Source organism: Hyaena hyaena, unplaced genomic scaffold (genome assembly GCF_003009895.1).
Source record: "Hyaena hyaena isolate Hyena2069 unplaced genomic scaffold, ASM300989v1 scaffold_140, whole genome shotgun sequence".
Lineage (NCBI taxonomy): Eukaryota > Metazoa > Chordata > Mammalia > Carnivora > Hyaenidae > Hyaena > Hyaena hyaena.
Window position 1 is genome coordinate 1,578,413 of NW_024080772.1, and position 19,514 is coordinate 1,597,926.

General features: G+C 54.5%; 1 protein-coding gene across 3 annotated transcripts in view; it reads left to right on the forward strand.

Moving 5' to 3' along the window:
* The first annotated feature begins 3,606 nt into the window (after nt 1-3,606).
* TOGARAM2 (TOG array regulator of axonemal microtubules 2) overlaps nt 3,607-19,514 on the forward strand; it is a 41,138-nt gene continuing 25,230 nt past the window's right edge. Inside the window, exons 1-9 of one of the 3 annotated variants that reach the window (XM_039238428.1) lie at nt 3,607-3,634; nt 5,741-5,854; nt 7,323-7,604; nt 9,276-9,487; nt 10,225-10,415; nt 13,309-13,355; nt 15,873-16,039; nt 18,522-18,669; nt 18,869-19,030. In XM_039238428.1, the coding sequence (XP_039094359.1) occupies nt 3,607-3,634; nt 5,741-5,854; nt 7,323-7,604; nt 9,276-9,487; nt 10,225-10,415; nt 13,309-13,355; nt 15,873-16,039; nt 18,522-18,669; nt 18,869-19,030 (1,351 nt within the window). The remainder of the gene's footprint in view (nt 3,635-5,740; nt 5,855-7,322; nt 7,605-9,275; nt 9,488-10,224; nt 10,416-13,308; nt 13,356-15,872; nt 16,040-18,521; nt 18,670-18,868; nt 19,031-19,514) is intronic. The other 2 variants (XM_039238430.1, XM_039238431.1) reach the window with 2 other exon arrangements.

The following is a 19,514-nucleotide window of genomic DNA, read 5'->3' on the forward strand; positions in this document are numbered from 1 at the left end:
GAGCGTGGATTGGTGGGGCTGCACCTCAAGATCGGGGATCCCTTCCCTCCCCAGCCTCCCTGCTCTGACGCATCCTCAGAGCCTCTCCTTTGCCCTCCTAAGTAAGTGCTGTCCTTCTGGGGACCCCCAGCTCCCATGGGAGCCAAGCGGACGTGGAATGGGGCATTGGCTCCTGTGGGCTGTGCAGAGCACAGGGGTGATTGGGACTTTGTCCCTGGGGCTGACATTCTTTACTGGGCCAGCCCTTACTTTGTTTCCTCTCCACTTGAAACCCGAGTCCCTTCTGCCACCCTTCTTCATTCCTGTGGTGCCAGTCACCATGGAACCTCTATAGCCATAGCTTTAGTGGAAAGAGCGGACAACGGTCAGTTACCTTGGGCCACTCCATTCCCTGAGCTGGGAAACTGAGGTTGAGGGTGGAGGAGTCAGCCATCTTGGGCAATCCAGAGCCTCAGGGAGTGAGGACAGAATCCTGGTCCCCAGAGCCCACTGGCTATTAGCCCTTTAGGTCAGGGGTTGGCTGTTCCAATAAGGAATAGTCATTCTCGGTGCCCAGAACAGAGCAGTGCCAGGTGCAAATGTGGGCTCAGTGAATTGTGTCTTGGTCAGGTGCCAAGTACGGTCCATGCTACACCCAAAGGCTTTGTGTACATTAAGCTGGAGTTTCTGATCTTGGGTTTTATAGTTTGCGCGTGGATTTTCAAGTTCCCACCAGGTCATGGGTCTACACGATTTTCCTGGAGAGGGGCCACCCATGGTCCTCACATAAGACATAAGACATGGCTCTTTGTCCAGAGGCAGCTGTGGCCACCTCCCCCTGGGCAGGAGATCCTCATATAGACCCTGAGGGCCTAAGAGGTCCCACGTGTAGACATAGGCAGGGGCAGGCCTGAGGGGGAGTCTGCCTGCAGGGGTGACGTGGATACAGGTTTCCTTTCTGGACTGCCGGTGTCCCCCAGGGCACGGAGTAGTGTCAGCTGTCTTGGCCAGTGGCCATTCTGCCCGCTGAGGAGGTGGTGGCAAGTGGGGAGGGGACTGTCTTTTTTTTTTTTTAATGTTTTTTATTTATTTCTGAGAGAGAGAGAGAGACAGCGTTGAGCAGGGGAGGGTCAGAGAGAGAGGGCAACACAGAATCCGAAACAGGCTCCAGGCTCTGAGATGTCAGCACACAGCCCGATACGGGGCTCGAACCCATGAACCGTGAGATCATGACCTAAGCTGAAGTCGGACGCTGAACCAACTGAGCCACCCAGGCGCCCCTGGAGGGGACTGTCTTGATCAGAATGTCCTTAGCAGTAGAGGTGGCCCCTGAAATTTTCTCGTCTGTACTCTCAGGCAGCTCCAAATCTTTAGCCTCTTAGTGAGTGATCCCTTTGGGGAAACTGAGGCAGCAATAATCACTTTGACAGCGTAAGGTGAGAAACAGGGCTGAGATCCCATCAGTGTGAATCTGGGGGCCCCAGGGTGGCTCAGTCAGTTGAGCTTCTGACTCTTGATTTCAGTTCAGGTCATGATCTCACAGTTCATGTTCGAGTCCCACATCAGGCTCTGCATTGACAGCGAGGAGGCTGCTTGAGATTCTCTCTCTCTGTCTCTCTCTGCCCTTCCCCTGCTTGCATGTGCTCTCCTCTCTCTCTCAAAATCAATATCCTTACAAAAAAAAAAAAAAAAAAAAAAGAAAGTGAATCTGAACTGTAGCCCAGTGGTTCTCAATCCTGTTTCAACCTTAAAATCACTCAGGAGTTAGGAAAAAGATACCAGTCAGATCCCTGAGGGCTGCTCCCTAGAAAACTAATTCAGCAGGAGCCGGAGGAATCTGTCATTTTATCAGTTCCCAGGCAATTCTGATTTGCAGCCAAGGTCAAGAACAAGGGTTGCAGCTAAAAACCACTTTTCTGCATAAATTCACCTCTGGTGTGGTGAGATATGGCAGCAGGAGTCTGTGGGGCCTGCGGCTCGCACTGTCCCCAGCACCTGGGCTCTAGCTTATTTGCTCTAATTCGGTTGTAGATGGTCTGTCCCCGTCTGGAACATTCCTGCCGGGCTTTGCTGCCAATCTCTTGAGTGTGTCTTTTTGCCAGCTGGCTGGGGAGAGGGGCGGGGCGTGGAGACTGATGTCCACCACGTGCTCAGAAGTGTTGCATCTCATGGACGTTCCCAGCTACGTGCCACATCCTTGTGGCCAAACGCTTATCTTAGCAGTCAGCAGACAGGGAGTTGCGAGGACATTCCTCCTCAGAGCTCGAGGACGTAAGCAGGGAGACAAGGAGAGGCTGGGCTGGCACCTCTGTTTGGGCCAGAAGCGTTGCTAGGAGCTGCTGTGTCCCTGGGGCCTGGGCGGGGCCGGTGGCAGGCTGGCTTCCAGAGGGAAGGCTGGTTTTCTCACTTCCTGAGTTGGGATTTGCTGCTCAGCAAAAGGAAGCTGGCACTGCCTCTTGCCCTGTCCCCAGATGATATCTCGAGGGAGCTACTCCAGAGTGGAGACAGGGACACGTGGCCTTTACCCCTGATTTTATCACTGATCAGCCCTGGCCATCTACCTCCCTGCCTGTTGGTCACCTTTTGCTCAGCAAAGACTGTAAACTTGTGTGAAGTGGCAGAGTCTGTGGTGAGACCCTTGTCTCCTGGAAAGAGAATGAAGTTAGGTCAAGAGCAAGAGTGGACGACTCACCCAGAGTTTGAGGGAGATTGAGAAGAGGCCTGAAGTGGTCAAGCAGTTGGCCACAGGACAGTGAAACGAGTCTGACGGAAGTTTGGCTTGGTCAGTGAGGTGAGAATGAGGGCCAAGAACTTCATGCAGATGGAGACTGGCACATCCTGAGAGAACACAAGAGGGCCGATTTTTGGGGAGACCCCACCAGCTCTCTGAGGGATAAGCAGGGATGTAAAGCTCGACATTTGTCGTGAGCTTCTAGCCCGGCTGGCAGAGACCGGAGAGAAGGAGTTTTGAAGAAAATAAAAACTAATGGAGAAAGAAAGAGTCAGACTCCACGTTGATAAATTCCGCCTTCCCCGGAGACCCTCAGGTATCCCTGTCAAAGCCACAAGCGAATCCAGGTTCGTGGGTTTTGGTGACACTCTTCATAATCAACTTTGCTCACAGTCATGGAACTTGGAATGTTATGAACGTCTGAGAGAGTCAGAATGCCAGACAAGAGGTGTCCGTTGGTCCAGCAGCAGATTTCTTCAGTATAAGAGTATTTCAGTTCCTCATGGGCTTCCTGCAAAGTGATTTAATTTTCTTCCTGCAAATTTCTTATTTGGGGGCACCTGGGCGGCTCAGTCGATTAAGTGTGGGACTCTTGACTTCGGCTCAGGTCAGGATTTCACAGTTTGTGAGACTGAGCCCCACATCAGGCTCTGTGCTGGCACCATGCAGCCTCCTTGGAATTCTCTCTCTCCCTCTCTCTCTCAACATAAATAAACATTTTAAAAAATGTTTGTGAAAATGTTTGTTATTTGTACTGACTTTGCTCAGCCGCTCCCTACCCTAGGTCTCTGGATAGTACAAGCTGTGGACTTCTGGACCCCCAAGGATTGCGCTCACAGCCTAGGAAGTAGCGGCAGCCTCTGGACAGTCTCCCAGGCACCTTCACCGATCGGGGCATGGGCACCCGTGATGCTGTCCCCCCAGGTGAGGGACTGCACTCTGCCTGGGAGGTGTAGCCAGGCAGGTGGCCGTGCCTTCACGCCCTGGCCCAGGCTCTCTGCCGGCTACGCTGGCCCTCCATGCTCAGTTTCTTGCCTGGGGCCTCCCTAGCCTGGGGAAAGGCTCAGAGAGTTCTAGAAACTTGTCTGAGTGTTATGTAGAAACTAATTTGACAATAAACTATTTGTAAAAAAAAAAAAATAAATAAAAGATAAAACCCAAAGGTTGACAACACAGAAAAAAAAAATTAAAAAAAAAATAAAAGAATACGAAAATAATCTTACCAACCAATTAACAGTTTAAAAAAAAAAAAAAAAAAGAAACTTGTCTGAGCTTTGGCCCCACTCTGTGCTGGTGGGCTGGCTGACGAGCTGACCTGGTTTGTGGATGGAGCGCAGGATGGTCAGAGGACATGCGGTGGGGCCTCAGGGAAGGCTGGGTGTCTCTGTCCCCTCTGCTGACAGGGCAGGATAATGGAACAGTGTGGCCACTCAGCGTCAGGAGATGGGGTTCCAGGCCCACTGTGTGAGGGTGAGGGGATCCTCAGGTCCTGCCATGGATGGACGGGATGCTGGTGAGGTGGAGAGCTGCTTTTCCCTGGGGGGGGGGAGGGTGGGGGGGTGGAACAGGGGCCTTGTGATGACTTGGGAGGAATGTAGAGGACCCCAGAATGTCAGAGTAGTTCAGGAAATAGGTCATGACCTAGGGGCAGAGCAGCACCCTGGGGCTTTGCTATATTAATGTGAGAGCAAATGCATATTTTAGTGCCACCTTCAGATCCTGTCGGACATTAGATTCTTGTAGGGAAGTGGGAAGTACTGAAAACTTACGAAAAACCTAGAAATCTAGAAATAGAATGAAGATGTAACCGTATAAACCCATAGTCTTGTCCAACTCCTTTCTCTTACCAGTCTGGGAACTGAGACTCAGAGAGGCTAACTTATTTCCTCAAGGTCACACAGCAGACAGAATCGGGAAGGGAACAGATGCCTGTCTCCTGGTCTAGGACCTTCTACCCTAGGGGTGGGAGTGCTGGGTTGCACCTTAGTGAGGGCTTCTCCAGATGGTGGGTTAGGGCCCCGTGGATGGTCCTGCGGTGTGCTTGGAAGGGGGAGTCACGGGGGTGTAGGACTAACTAGCTTGTTGACATTTAAGCGCCTCCTGAGTGCAGGTCCTTGAAAGATGAATGGGAAGTGGTCCCTGTGCCTGGGTGCAGAGAGGCTGGGAGGGGAGAGGCAAGGAGAGGGGTGGGTAAGATGGGGGCATGCCCCGGCTGCTGTGCGGGCACAGAGGAGAGGCAAGACTTCTCAAAGTAGTGGGTGCTCAGCTGAGGCTCCCCCTCCTGCTTCCTGCCTCTCAGCTCTGGATGCCTCCCTCTGGGCTCCTGGCCCCACATTGTCGCTCCTTGTTACTCATTGTCTCCCCCACCTGCCTTCAGGCCCCCTCCCTGGGCGACACAGTCCCTGACAGCGTTTGATGAGTATCCATGATATGAATTAATAAAATCAATTTGCTGAGCGGGGGAAGTTTAGGAGAAGATGAGGGGTCAGTGCAGGACACCCTGATGAGGTGCTGGAGGACCCTCAGGAGAAGGTTGTTGAGCAGGTAATTGGATGTTCTGCTTTGCTACTGTGGGGAGAGGTCAGGGCCAAAGCCACGAGTCAGGGGGTTACCACATGAGGGTGACAGTTAAAGGCACGGCAGTGAGGAGTGGCCCATGAGAGCAGCTAGTGTGAGATGTGCCGTGGCCAGAGGCAGGGCGGGCTGTGGAGGAGGGGAGCCCATGAAGGAGGCTAAGAAGGTGCGGAGTGGTCGGGTGGGGGTGGGGGCTGGAGCAAAGCTGGAGGGAGAAGACAGGTGAGTGTGAGAAGGATCCAGGGCTGGGAAGAGTGCGGTGGTGGGGTTTGCTGGGGATCGTGGTATCCCGCCGCTGGCTGGGCATGGGGTGGCGGGCCCCCATCTGTGGGCCAGGCTCTGGACTGGGGGGATGGGCCACAGAGACCCCGAGGGACAGAGTGCTCCGACAGTCTGTTCCTCAGTCCCGGGCTCAGTGCACTCTAAGGTGACGCTCTTCCCGTGCTCTGTCCCCAGCCAAGGTTCTGGCCCCGGTGGCCGTGTACTGCGGGAGCGTCCCTCGGGCCAGTGCCGGGCCCCGCGCACTCCCGGGCAGAAGCGGTGACTCCAGGCTTGGAACTTACGGAGAAGGTAAGGTTGGGGAACTTGGCCTGTGACTCGGTCACTCCAAAGGGCCTTCCAGTGCCCTGAGTGGCATCTCTGGGGACTTGGGGCAGAGAACTAGACTTCCACCATCAGCTGCCTGATGAGGACCGGTGACCAGAGAGCAGAGCGTGGGCCTCCTCCTGGAGAGAGGAAGGACACTGTTTGGATGTCTGGCTGTGTCCTCCAGCTCCTGTCTCTCTGCGGTTCCTGCTGCACATGCCCCTTGGTTTTAGGTGGATCCTTTCAATTCTGTGCTTCTGAGATGAATGCACGGGGCGGGGGGGGGGGGGGGGGGGGGGGGGGGGGGGGGGGGGGGGGGGGGCCACAGGAACAAGGAAGTGGGGATCTCAGCATGCCCCTCACTCTCCTCAGGACCCGGGGGAGCCCATGAGCCCCAGGAAGACCGGATCTGCTGCTCCCCCCCCCCCCCACCTCGCAGGGCCGTGGTGGGGAGGTGGGAGCCTCTAGAGGGGCAGACGCCAGGGCAGTGAAGTTTTCAGGGCGCCCATTCAGATTCCCGACCACTTTCTGCCCTAACTTCCAGCTGCAGACCCTCTTCTGTGCAGGGCTCCATTCCCAGGGTTCTAGATGGAGAGCTTACTTGTTCCAATTACTCGCCCTCTTTCAGGCTAGTCGCCTCGCAGGCCTGTGGCTGGCACCGACTTCAGCCTTTGCTGGGTCTGGTGCTGTCCAGTATCCGTGGCTTCTTCTGTGGGTCTCGTGGCTTGTGTCAAGGCACTCTAAAAAATGCACTGTGGGTGGCAGAGATTCTAAAAAGTGGTCTCTGCTTGTTTTCCCCGTTCCTTCCACGGTCTAGGCTCTAAAGCTCAGTTCGAACACTACCACACACACAAAGCATTCTGTTGATATCGCTGTTATGGCACACGCCACATTTTACCTTGTAATGGACCCATTTGGGGACAAATCTTATTTCTCTAATAGATTGAAAGTCCTTTAGTGATAACGGACACCTCTGTGCCTCCACTGCTTGGATGGTGCTTGACGAATACTAGACGCTCCCTGAGTGCTTGTTGAGTGAGTCATTGACAGAGTCTGCATGGAAACACGATCTGTTCTGAGTCACCTCAACTTCCCTTTTCCGTCTGCATTTGGTAGAGTCAGGTGCATCGAGGGCATTGGTCGGGAGCCTGGAGATTGCCGGACGGTGGTCCCTGGGCAGGGGGCCAACCCTAAGTATTTATGGCCTCACATCTGTGCAGTGATAAGGATGCATATCGAGTTCCCTTTTCTTCCCTCAAGTAGCTCATGACACAGGTCTTCACAGATACTGTTGAATGAATGAGCTGAGCCAAGGAGTGATGGTAACACTGAATGAATGGGGTCATGGGGCAAGTCCTGACTGCTCCAAGGAAGCAGCACCAAAGGTTTTGCTGGTGCCTGGTGCCACCTTGGGCTCTGTGTGCCAAGCCACTCCTGCTTCTGTCTCCCCCAGCCACCCTCCAGCCAGCTCCGAGGGTCCTGCTCGAGAAGCCACTGCAGCTCTTGTGTGGACAGGCAGACCCCGACAGCCTCAAGCTGGATGCCCCTCCAAAGGGCTGGCAGGCCAGGAATGGCCACCCCGGGAACACTGCCGCCTTCTCTCTGGGGCCCAAACCCCCGGCACCCTTTCCTTCTCTGGAGTCCGAGGCCAACAGTGTGGCCCGGGACACCACCCAGATCAAGGACAAGCTCAAGAAAAGAAGGCTCTCAGAGGGCTTGGCATCATCTTCCCAAGGTGAGCCCTGGGCCCTGCCCCCCTGCCACCCACCCAACCTGAGGCCAGGATGCCAGGCTACCTGGCTGTGAGGATCAGACGGCGTGCAGCTGGCAGCCGGGTTCTCTTCAAGCTGCTCAGGGTGAACCCGAGAGCCTGTCAGCTGTCCGCCCTGGAATGCGTGGGCCCCGCCGCAGCCTCCCAGCTAACCTCCCCTTTTCCTCCCTTGCCTCCTGCTAGTCTCCTCTCCAGAGAGGTCCTTTAAATGAATTAATTGACTAATTTCCAAGTCATACCACTTCTGGAATCGCCAGACCAGTGACTCCCTCCCCGAGAGGTCTGAAGTCTTTTTCTAGGCGTGTCCTCTCTTTTCACCAAGTCCTGGTGGAGGAGAAAAAGAACGGGAGCTGTGCGGTGTGCAGGCGGGAAGTGATCTTGATTTATCAGGTCCCTCGGCAGGTGTGGTGTGACAGGGATCTCTAGTCCCCTGAGCAGGGCTGGGGCTGCCCTCGCCACTCTGGGTTGGGGCTATGTGGGCCTCTCTGCGCCACTGCCTAGGTAGGCATGCTGGTGGTGACGTCCCCACCTGGGTAGTGACCCCTCCTCACCTCCTTCCCCGCCCCCACAAACCGATGATAGGACAGGGCAGAGCCAGGCTGGGCAGGGGAGTAGAGAAGCTATTTTGACTTGGTTGTTTTGATGCAGCCACTTTGAAGGAGCTGGGACAAAGTGGCCCTCGAAAGTTCAACGCCAGGTGTTTTCACCACCACCAAAAAATTTGCAAAGACAATCCTGAGCTCCTTACTGTAGGGATGGCAGGGGGTGGGGCAAGGTGCAGGGATGATGTCTGCGGGGCACAGGAGGTACTGATAGCAGGGCTGAAAGTGTAGCGGTCTGCTTGTAGACTAGGTCAGGGTGCCCCCCGCATCAGAACAGCTAACCCTCCACAGCATTGGCTGAAAAGGAAGGGGGAACAGAAGAAATTTATGGGCACCTACTGTGTGCCAGGTACTTTCTTGACATTTTATGTAAGTTATGTCATTGAATGTTTGGACAACCCAATGAGGTAACTACTTGCATCTTACGGAAGAGCAAATGGGGAGTCAGAGGCGTGCCCAAGGTCACACAACACAGCTTCTAGCCAGGACTGGACCCCTCTCTCCTCACTCCTAGTCTAGTACTGGTATATTTCCCTTCCTGCCCAGCCTGCCTCCAAATTTTATTTTATTTAAGGAAAAAAAGTTTATTTGTTTACTTTGAGAGAGAGGGAGAGGGAGGGAGAACACATGCAAGCTGGGGAGGGGGAGAGAGAGAGAGAGAGAGAGAGAGAGAGAGAGAGAGAAGCCCAAGCAGGCTCTTCACTGTCAGCACAGAGCCCAGAGCGGGATCAAACTCACAAACCATGAGATCGTGACCTGAGCTGAAATCAAGAGTCAGACACTTAACTGACTGAGCCACCAGGCATCCCTGCCTCTGAATTTTAACTAGGTGAATTTGGCCCTTTCTACCAAATTTTATAGGAGGGGGAGCAGGCCCTCAGGACCGTCTCCTTGCTCAGCCTGGTGGTGGGGGTGGCACAGGGGTGGATCTCCTTCTGTCCCTGGCCTGGCTTCCATCTCTACTGCCAGTATCTGAACTGCCCCCAGCCCGTGCTCCTGGGACTAACTGATTCCTCATCCTCACCCAGCACAGTCTCTCTGGATCCTGTGGGAGGCCCCAGAGGAGTTCCTCTGAGGAGCACCATCCCCCGGGCCACCTCCCAGAGGCTGCTGAGGGTGCCCAGGCCGATGCCTCCCATCCAGAGCATCCCCACCACCCCCGAGGCTGGAGAAGCCAAGGAGAAGGGTCTGGACCCGCCTGGGAGCAGCCAGGGTCCCCAGGAGCTGAGACCCGGAGCCCAGGAGGTGAGGTGGCTCCACTGCTCTGAGTTTTACCTCTCGGTCCTTCTGTCTTTCCATTCTTTACCATTCCGGGTTCCGGAGCCCTGAGCTTCTCAGATGGTGTCCGAGGGGCTCCCATCCCTCAAGGATGGGGTTCAGGGTCCTCATTTCATCTTCCCGGCAGCTTCCCAGAGCTTCATGGCCAGCCTGCGAGCTCCAGCTGACTGCCCCAGGGCTGTGTGACCACCAGTCCTACACTTCTCTGGTCTGCATGTTCCAGAATTCCTCACGTTTCTGACCCTCCCCATATAGGCTGAGGGGCAAGAAGGCTGGGCTAAAACTCAGGAGACTTGGGCCCTGGTTTCCACTCTGCCCCTCACTGGCTGTGTGACCTCGGGCCGGTCACCTTCCTCTCTGGGACTGGTTTGCACATCTGTAAAAAGAAGACACTGGACCATATATTTTTGAAGACCCCTTTCAGCTCTGATGTTCTAGGATTTCCTGAAATGACAAGAACAGAAAAACAAACAACAAAAAGGAAGTAGGGGTGAGGGCGGCCCCTGGCCAGTCTTCTTTCTTGGAGTGGTAAGGAAACCCTGAGCTTTCTGGGGAGTTCTAGGGCTGTGTGGCTGCAAAGAGAAACCAGAGCACACTTCCCGGCACTGCCGGCCACCCCACGTGGCTCCTGACAAAAGGGACCACCCTGTGTGAGGTCCCTGGGAAGTGAGCATCCAGAACCTTCCCCCAACCTCCACTCCCAGGTGCAGATCTCCAGGCAATACCTGCACTGCAGTGATGAGAAGATGCACAAGTCGCTGGGAGGTGTTGTGATCCCGCCCATCCCGAAAGCAGGGGTGTCTGCTGGGACCTCCTCCCATGCACCTGGCTCCCTTCCTAGCCTCCAGCCTCCAGGCCAGGGTGTCCTCACGGCCCTGAGGGTCCCCTGCACACGGTAAGCTGCCCTAAGCCAAAATTACCTTGCAGTCCCCTCTCCTATCCCTCCAAGATCCGCTGAGCCTCCACGCCGGGGCAGAGCTCTGGGGGACTGCGTGTGTGAAGGGCCTGGCTCTCCCATGAGCCACGGACCTGAGGAGGCCAAGGTGGGCCGGGTGGTCTGGGCTTAGTAGACAATGTCTCAGCCTCTGTCTTCCACCAGTTTCTCGTCTGTGGCTGCTGTGGTGATGAAAAAATACAAGGTGTATTCGTGGTAGCTCCTTATTATTATGTATTTTCTTAATTAATGGATACTAAAATTACAAGCTTTCTTGTGTGTACGTGTGTGTGTGTGTGTGTGTGTGTGAGAGAGAGAGAGAGAGAGAAAGACAGAGACAGAGACAGAGAGACAGAGGAAGAGGGAGGACCTCACTTCCTGCATACCTTTGGGGCCTGCTGTACCGAAGCCCCCCATATCTCTCAGGCCTCCTCACCCCTCCATCTCCCAAACTGCCTTCCCTTCTGTCCATATACATGTCTGCCTCCTTCCCAACCCGGGGGAGCGCAGGCCTGCTCCTGGGTTGGAGCTCTCTGCTCAGTTGGTGGCCTGCCCCATCGACCTCTACCTCCTCACATCGGGCCCTTCCTCCTTTCTGCTCAGACATCTACCCCTTCTCCCCTCAGAGCTGTCCCTGGTGGCTGGAAGGACTCTCCAGCCCCAGACCTGGGACCTTTACTCGCATCTCATTGCTCTTGACTTCACATCACGTGAGGCGTTGATGTTCTTGGAGTCTTCTCCTCCCTTGCTTTCCGGACTTTGAAACCTGCTTCTCGACCTTCTGTAACAAGACCTTCCGGGCCGCCTCCCTGGCGCTCTCCTTCATCCGCCTCATAAATGTGACCATTCCTAAAGTTTGTTCCCGGCACTCTGTGCCCGTCTCCTCTTCTCCCCCTGGGGAGTCCTGTCTGTGCCGTGGCCTCCAGGGATGGGTGTCTTCCTCATGCCCTGCTCTGCCCTGAGGTCTCCCTCGAGTCAAGCTCTGCATTCCCATCCTTCTGTTGGGCGACTCCAGTCTCACCATGTCAGAGAGAGGGAGGCTGTCCCCGTCCCGGCCACACAGATGGGGCACCTCATGTTTCCCCAAATCACCTCCCGATTTCCACCAAGATGCAGGCCTTCTCTTCCATCTTCCAATTTTGGCTTCATCTTTGGCTCTTGCTCCCCTTGCCTTCTGTCCTAACAGATCGCCACATCCCACCCGATCTATCTTCCGTAAAGAAGAGAAAACACAAAAGCCACCACCCCGCCCTTGCCTCTGCCTTTCTTCTCAGTTTTCACTCACTGGCTCCCTCTTGAGCGCCCGTCCCCACCCCCTCCCCTGTCTGACAACTCTTAGCCTTGGCTCCTTGCCTCCCAGGGCTCTGCATCCTAATCTAGTCCAATCCACCGCCCTGTGTACTCTTCTTCCACGCGATTCACATTTTTTGACTTCCTGTGCCAGCAGCCTACAGACGAGTCTCCTTGGTCTGCCATTCAGGCTGTGACCCAGCCCAGCACTCCACAGGCCCCTGTGCTGCCTGCAGGAACCTTCCCACCTCCAGACCCTCCAGGGCCCTGGGAGGCTCCTCCCAACCCTAACACCAGCCTTGAACTCACCCTGCCTTCAGAGCCTACTGCCCTTTAGTCCCCAGTTCCATGCCTCTCCTTGCGCTAAGGCCTTCCCTGCCTTCCTCCTCCAAGAGGTGATGGGGGAAGGGCCTCCTCTGCACTGTCCACACAGCATCCAGCCCATGGACTGTCTGACCACATCCCCTCCACTGATTTGTTCAACTTTTATTTAAACTGCATACCTATTCTTCAACTTGGAGTACTAGAGGGCAGAGGCCATATCTAGAAATCTCTGCGGCTCCCACGGTGCCAAGCTTGGTCCCTGGCGTGGATTAGTCACACAATAATTATCTGCTCATTTGCTGTCCACTTGTGACATGGATTTTTCTCCATTAACTCTGTGAGGCTAGCAAATAGGTGGGAAGGAGCCTCCGTTACCATTTCTTTCATTCATTCACGTATTTATCCATCCATCCATGCATTCATCCAGTTACTTAAGAGCTAGTAAGCACCTACTATGTGCCAGGTGCTGCGGAAACAAAGCCGAACAAGACAGTCTCTGTGTTCCAGGAGCTCATGAGAGAGATTTATAAGAAAACCACTGAATCAAAGTCTAGTGAGGTAAGTACTAAGGTAGAAGGCTGCCCATTGTTCTGGGGAGCGCAGTGGAAAATGATCTCAATTAGGCTAGGAAGCCTTCCTGGAGGAGGTGAAGCCTGAGCTGAGCTTTGAAGGCTGACGGAGAGTTTGGGAGATGAAAAGGGAGCGATGGAGGCATTCACAAACCACAGGGGTTTTGCACGGCGGCACCGGTGCTTATATGACACGGGCAGGTGAGGTTAGTGGGACACCAGGGCCCCGCGTGTGAAACTAAGGACTGTGAGCTTTATCCTGAAGCATGAGGTGCCGCTGAAGGACTTTTGGTGTGGAAGTGCCATGAGAGCTGAGTTACAAAAGGACGCTTTGGCGACTATAGAGGGCTGTGCACACTGGGGCAGGGGCTGCTGTGGGAAGCGCAGGGAGAGGCTGTGGGCGCCTGGCGGAGCAGAGGCAGTGTCTGCGGTGTCTGGACCCAGCCTGGCCTGATCTGGCCTCCTGGTCAGCCCACCCTTGACTTTCCAGACAGAGCTACATCTCCCACAGCTTTGAACTCCTAGCCAAGAGCCTCTTTATAGGGCCACTCACAGTCCCTCCCCAGGGCACCCCGTTGAACCCACTGCCCCATCTGGGGCTACTCGGGCCCCTCACAGCAGGGGCTCCTACTTGTCTCTCATGGTGCTTTTTTCTCCCCTGTTTCTTTAAGGTTGGTTCGGGAGAGTGGGCCTCGGGAGAAGACCCCTAAATCTCTGGGTACGTACCCCCGCTGTGCACTCTCACTTGCTATTTATTCAACTCCCTGCCTCCTGGACTGGGTGTGGGGTCGGAATTGGGGTTAGAATAGGCCTGAGCACTTTGGACCTGAGCCCCTCATTTCACAGATGGAGAAGCTGAAGCCACTGGCAGTGCCACTTGTTGGGAGGGGGGGGGGATGCAGCAGCCCCTGCGCTGTGCCCGGCATGTGGATCTACACCAGCTCATGTAGCTTCACGAGGAGCCCAGCTGAGAGAGAAGGCGCAGAGCCTGTGTGACAGAGGAGTGGATGCACCGAGGCTCTGCAGGCCGGACTTTGTCCCCAGTCTCAGTCCTGTCATATATGCGTGCGGGTCTGCATGGCTCCAAACACAGAGCTTCTGACACATCAAGGGGCTGCCTCTGCATGGGTTTAAGCAAGTAGAGGAGAATGCTCCTCACCAGGCTGAGTGAGAAATGAAGCCACATCCCGTGAACCCCTTAGTCGGTTGGTCCTGGAAGGTTTCGGTGTCAGAGGAATACAGCCGACTGGGCGGCCAGTGGGAGGCCAAGGTGCAGAGAGACTTCAGAAGAGGGAGCAGGAGGCTCTCCAGCCCGGTGACTTCACTCTGTAAAGAGGAGGGAGGCTGAGCCCTGGGCAGGTTGGGTGTGGGGATCTGGACAGAGCACCCCAAGCCTGGGGGGAGGGCTGGAGGCCACTGCTGACCCACAGGAGGGGGCAGACTCCCGGTCCAGCTTTCGGGCAGGCTGCTCCTTACAGCTCAGAGGGTGGGTCAGTTGGTGAGGGGGAGGCTGTTGCCCAAGAAGCCCCAGGGTGAGGACTCGAGCTGAGCCCAAGAGAAATAAACCTCTGTGGTGGCTGCTTCTCCAGTGGCTCTGGCTGGGCTGCAGTGGGTGACCTTGGGCAGTCTGCTCTGACAGCCACTGGCACCCACAGCATCCCTCAACAGCTTCCCTTGCGTGTGCTGTCAGAGGGCTTTGGGCCGGGAGACCTCAGTTTGTCTCCTTGGTCTGCATCGCGAGCTTGCTGCTTGAGAACCAGGTCCCCAGGGGCTTGGTGGCAGGGGCCAGGCTGCTCAGACAAGGTTTTTTAGGAATCCCTTGGAGATGGAGGTGAGGAGAGGGGATGCTAAGTAGTAAAGTCCTTTGAGGGCCTTCTGACCCTCCAGCTGTCAGCTGGGGATGACATTGCCCAATACGTGTAACATGCCTACCACATAGAAGGAGCTCATGTGGTACTGTCTGAAGCTGAGGGCCTCCCAACTCTTGTGGCATCCTGCAGTCCTTGCCCTGGTTGGCTGGTACCTGGATATCTGTCCTCTGCCCTGCCCTTTACTTTTGGGCAAATGGAGGCTTCATCCCTCTTCCATCTTGGCCCTTGATCCTTCTCTGGGATGCAGGCATACGGATCCTTGGGAGAAGGCACGGGCTGGGCAGGGGTCCAGGATAACCCAGGAGCCCTACTGGGGGCCCCAGATTCAAGACATCCCCTCCAGCCTTAGGCAGGCCCAGATGATGTTCCCCATTCCAGTGGACTCCTTATACTCAGGTTCACCCGAGGACAGTGAGCTCCAAACTTTGTGAACAGGAGAACCCAGTTAACATTTCTTTCATTAAAAGAAAACTAATGTACTCCTGTCCTGCCTCCATCACAAGACAACATACTTTTAAAACAATTTTTTAATGTTTTATTTATTTCTGAGAGAGAGACAGTGTGAGCAGGGGAGGGTCAGAGAGCTAGGGAGACACAGAATCTGAAGCAGGCTCCAGGCTCTGAGCTGTCAGCACAAAGCCCGACGTAGGGCTTGAACCCACGAACCGTGAGATCATGACCTGAGCTGAAGTCCGACGCTTAACTGACTGAGCCACCCAGGCGCCCCAAGACAACATACTTTGGAAATTCACTGATTAGGGAACTCTGGATTAACAAAGAGATACTAGTGATTTGATGTCATTTGGAAATGAATTTGTATCGTATCAATCACAAGAGCATCGGAAGGTTACTGGGTCTCAGGTTTCCTGTTTATACAGTGAGAGGGTTGGACTAGCATTGGTTGGTTCTCTCGTCTCTGCATGCTGTGTGGTAAGAGGGCTCATTTCATTTTCTCTCTTCCTGAGGGGCATACCTTCCAGGTAAGATAGACTTATACTCACAGGAAATATCTTAAACTTCTTAGTAACAGACCTGCCCCCTGTTTCCTGCCCATACTTCCTCTCTCCCTTTCTTGTTTTACAATAAGGTGCACAGTAGTTATTGGATGGATGGATGGATGGATGGATGAATAAATGAAAGGAGGAGAACATTCTATGCCTGCCAGTGCTGTTCTGCAGAGTAAATGTAACTTGGTCTTTCACCACCAAGGAAGCATCGGGCAGAACAATGGAGAGAGGCAGTCTCAGGCAGTAATGTGTTATACCAACCACAGGGTCCTAGGGCCCCAGGGACTGCCCAGAGGGGTGAGTACTGCTTCAAGGTGCTGGGTGTCCTCAGCTGTACTCTTGTTCTTGACCCCTCAGAGCCAAAACCTTCAGCTCCACCTGCCAGAGACAGGTCTGCCGCCCCCAAGAAGCCTGCCCTGCCTTCATCTCAGTCTGCTCCTACGCTGACAGCCTTTTCCTTCATCCATGCCAAAGAAGCCCGCCCCTTGCTCAGAGAAGAGGACCAGAAGGAGAGCAGTACTAAGGTATCTGGAAAGCGAGGGGAGGAGAAAGTTGGGGTCAGAGTGGACCACTGGCTGAACACAAGCATGTTTCTGAAATACATAAAAGCGGGGCCAGCTTGAGTAGGGCAAGAAGGAGCCCTGAGGCAGCTACCCTGGCGCTTAAGGCTAGAACCTGTAGATGGTTTGGGGATGAGGACTGAAGAAAGAAAGAGAAACAGGAAAGAGAGAGAGAAGCGTGGGGGGCGGGGGTGGCTGGCTAAGTGAAAGGCAGAGTACAGCGGGCATCTGAGGGGTGAGAAGAGGGAGGAAGAGAGAGCAGAAGGAGGTCACACATGGTTCGGAAGGAAGCAGGATGTGGAGAGTACAGAGGGGCTTAGGTGAACCAAGCCGAGTAATTTGAACCAACACCCAATATAGCAACTGAGAGGCCGCTGACTCAGAGGCAGATAAGCCAAAGGCTGTGCTTGACAGGCTGACAAATACCTTGCACTTCTAAGGTGACCTTGGTCCAGACGATTCTCTTCCCTGGTCTGGATGAATTTAGTAAAACTTGAAGAGTCACTGTTACGGGAGATCTGTGCTCAGTCTCTGAAGTGGAGGTATAAAAGTACAGAAAGCCCTGCTACGTGCGTGCACTATGTTAGGATCCCGTGATGATGATGATGGTAAGGTCCAGGTGCCACAGCCCTCCCACGCCAGCCAGGAGGACGCCAGGACATGAAATGAAGGCAGAATGATTCAGGGCTGTGAGATGACCTCACCACCGACCCCACCGTGGCCACTCACATCCACCATGAGACCTTGGGTCTCATGATAACTTCACCCCTACGGGCACCTCGCTTCCCGGCATCCCCGCCTCCTGTTGTTACGGCATCATCCATCCACACCCCAGCCCCTGGATTGCTCCCTGCTCTTGTGTTAACAACATCCTCCTTGAAATTGGACCACTCCAATCAGCATCTCAGCTCTCTGTTATTTCTATATTCTTCAGAAATCAAAACTATTCCCTTGTCTGTATCCATTCTGTCCTGAGTCCACTGCAGTTGGTTTGGGCCCCACTGCCCCCAGTGACACTGCCCACTCCCAGGCCACCGGTGACCTCCATCTCCCACGTGCAGCACAGCCTAGTCCTCCTCCACCCTGACCCGCCAGTGGCTTTGGTGGCTTGTCCTTCTTGAAGTCTTCACTTTGGGAGGGAAGCGAGGGGATGGCTTCCTTCTTGGTTCTCTGCCTCCATCAGATTTCATTCCTTCCCGGTCCTTCTTGGCTGGCTCCTTCTCATCTACGTGCCCTCTACACACTGGAGGCCCCAGACCTCTGGCCTCTGGTCTATTTACACTAATCCCCCGTGACCTGATCCAGGCCAGGCATTAAGTGGCATCTATATGCTGAGGGCTCCCAAATTTCCCTGTCTGGCCTGGACTTTCCCTGGATCCAGAAGCAGTTAAATTATATAACTAAGTGTGTATTCACTAGTAATATACTAGATACTCTGCATTTCCATTTAGATATCTAATTATATTTCAAACTTCCCTTACCCAAAACTCAACTGTTGAATCTTTACCCCCCAAATCTCTTTTCCCAGGGTCCCCTCTCAGTGAGTGGGAGCCTTCCAGCTACACTGGCTGAAAATCTTGGGCCCACCCTTGCCTCTGCTCTTTCTCTGTCTCCCTACATCTCATATAACAGCAAAAGTGGTGCGCCCTACTCTTAGGACATGTCCAGAATCAGGTCACTTTGTCATCTTCATTCTCACTATGCTAGCGCAAGCCCCACACATGGAAACTCTTGGCTCTATTTTGCAACTTCTTGTAAATCTTAAGTTCCAAATATAAAGCTAAAAAAACAATAACACTTAGGGGAACTCTGCACTGCCCCCTCCCCCCCGCCACCCCACCATGGAAGTCATATCATGTCACTTTCTGTGCTCAGAACATCAGTGGCTTGCTGTGTCCTCCAGAGGACAAGTCCAACTCCCCCGCATGGCCCATGGTGCCTGGTGCACTGAGACTCTTCCCACCTCTGCCACCTTCCACCCCGTGTCCTACTATCCTCTGATTGGAGCGCTCCAGCCAGTATCCTCACCGCCCCCAACCATGTCCAGCACATCCAGCCTCAGGGCCTTTGCATTCTATTCCCTCTGCTTAGCACACTTCTCCCCTAGAAATCTGCATGACCCCTGCTCCCTTATTTCATTCCTGTCTCTGCTTAAATTTCACCTCCTCAGGGAGTCCCTCTGGGTCTTCCTACTTAAAATGGAAGCCCCATCACCCTCTGTCCCATACTATTCTAATACATATTGCCTGATGTTTGAGATTGGCCTGTTTGCTGTCTCTCCACTCCATGGCCGTCCTTAGGGAGCAAGGTCTTGGTGGTTTTGTTCACTCCCAGTACAGTGACGGCACATAGAAGCCACTCACATTCCTAACGATCGAATAAATGAAGGCACAGGAAACATAGTTGGGTCCTCAGGGTAATGGAGTTTGCCTTGACCTTGTGCCAGATCCAGGTCACCATCTCCAAGTCTGCCCAGGAGAAGATGCGGCTGAGGCAGATGAAGGAGTTGGAGTTGCAGAGGGCAAAGGAACCGGAGAGGGAGAGGGAGCTTGCTTCCCAGAGCCTGGGCTCCCGGAGAGCCCTGATGAAGGAAGGTACTGGGTGCCTTGGGCAGGATTCCCTCAGGCTGGGGAGAGCTCTTGGCCAACCCCTGGGCAAGAGAGGGACCACCCACAGCTGCTGTGCTCCCCATCTTCATACCGGACAGGGAACCATGGATGGGCCAAAAGGAAGACACTGGGGCTCAGGACAGGCAGGACTAGCTCCATCCTAGGACTTTCTCTGCCTCCACAGGCCTCCTTCCCCTTCGGGGCAGTGGGACCTTGTCTGTGCCCACTGGGCTGAGCATCCCACGAAGAAACATGGGTGTCGCCCTCAGGAAGCGGGCCAACCGGGCCTCACTGCCCAGCATCCCTGTCAGCAAGCAGGAGCCCAGCTTTGCACGCCATGCTTCAGGTAGGGGCCAGACCAGCTGGCTGGGGGACACACATCCCTCTCACTGCACTGCCTTGGGATGCTTTGGGGCATGGCAAAGGTGACCTGGACTGCTCTGCTTCTTCCCATTACCCACAGTAGAGTAGAGGGTGGCCTGAGGTACGATCATCTTGCCAGAGAGAGAGGAATAGCGTGGGAGTCAAAAGCATCTACGGGCCAGACTGGAGACCCAGGGAATTGCAACTGGAATTACAGGGAGAAGGGCAGGTGTGTCCAGCCTGCATGACATGTCCTAGGGGGCTCACCAGTGCACAGGACCACAGATGCTGGGGAAAAGTATCCACGAGAGTAGCTCGGAACATCAGGAAGAGGAAGAGGGCAGATCGTGAATACGTTGGGCTCCTATAGTTTGCCTTATAAAGTGTCAGGGTTGGATAGGGCTGGTTACAGCCTGGGATGTCAGCATCCAAACGTCCCGTGGGATGCTCAGGATGGTGCCAAGGGA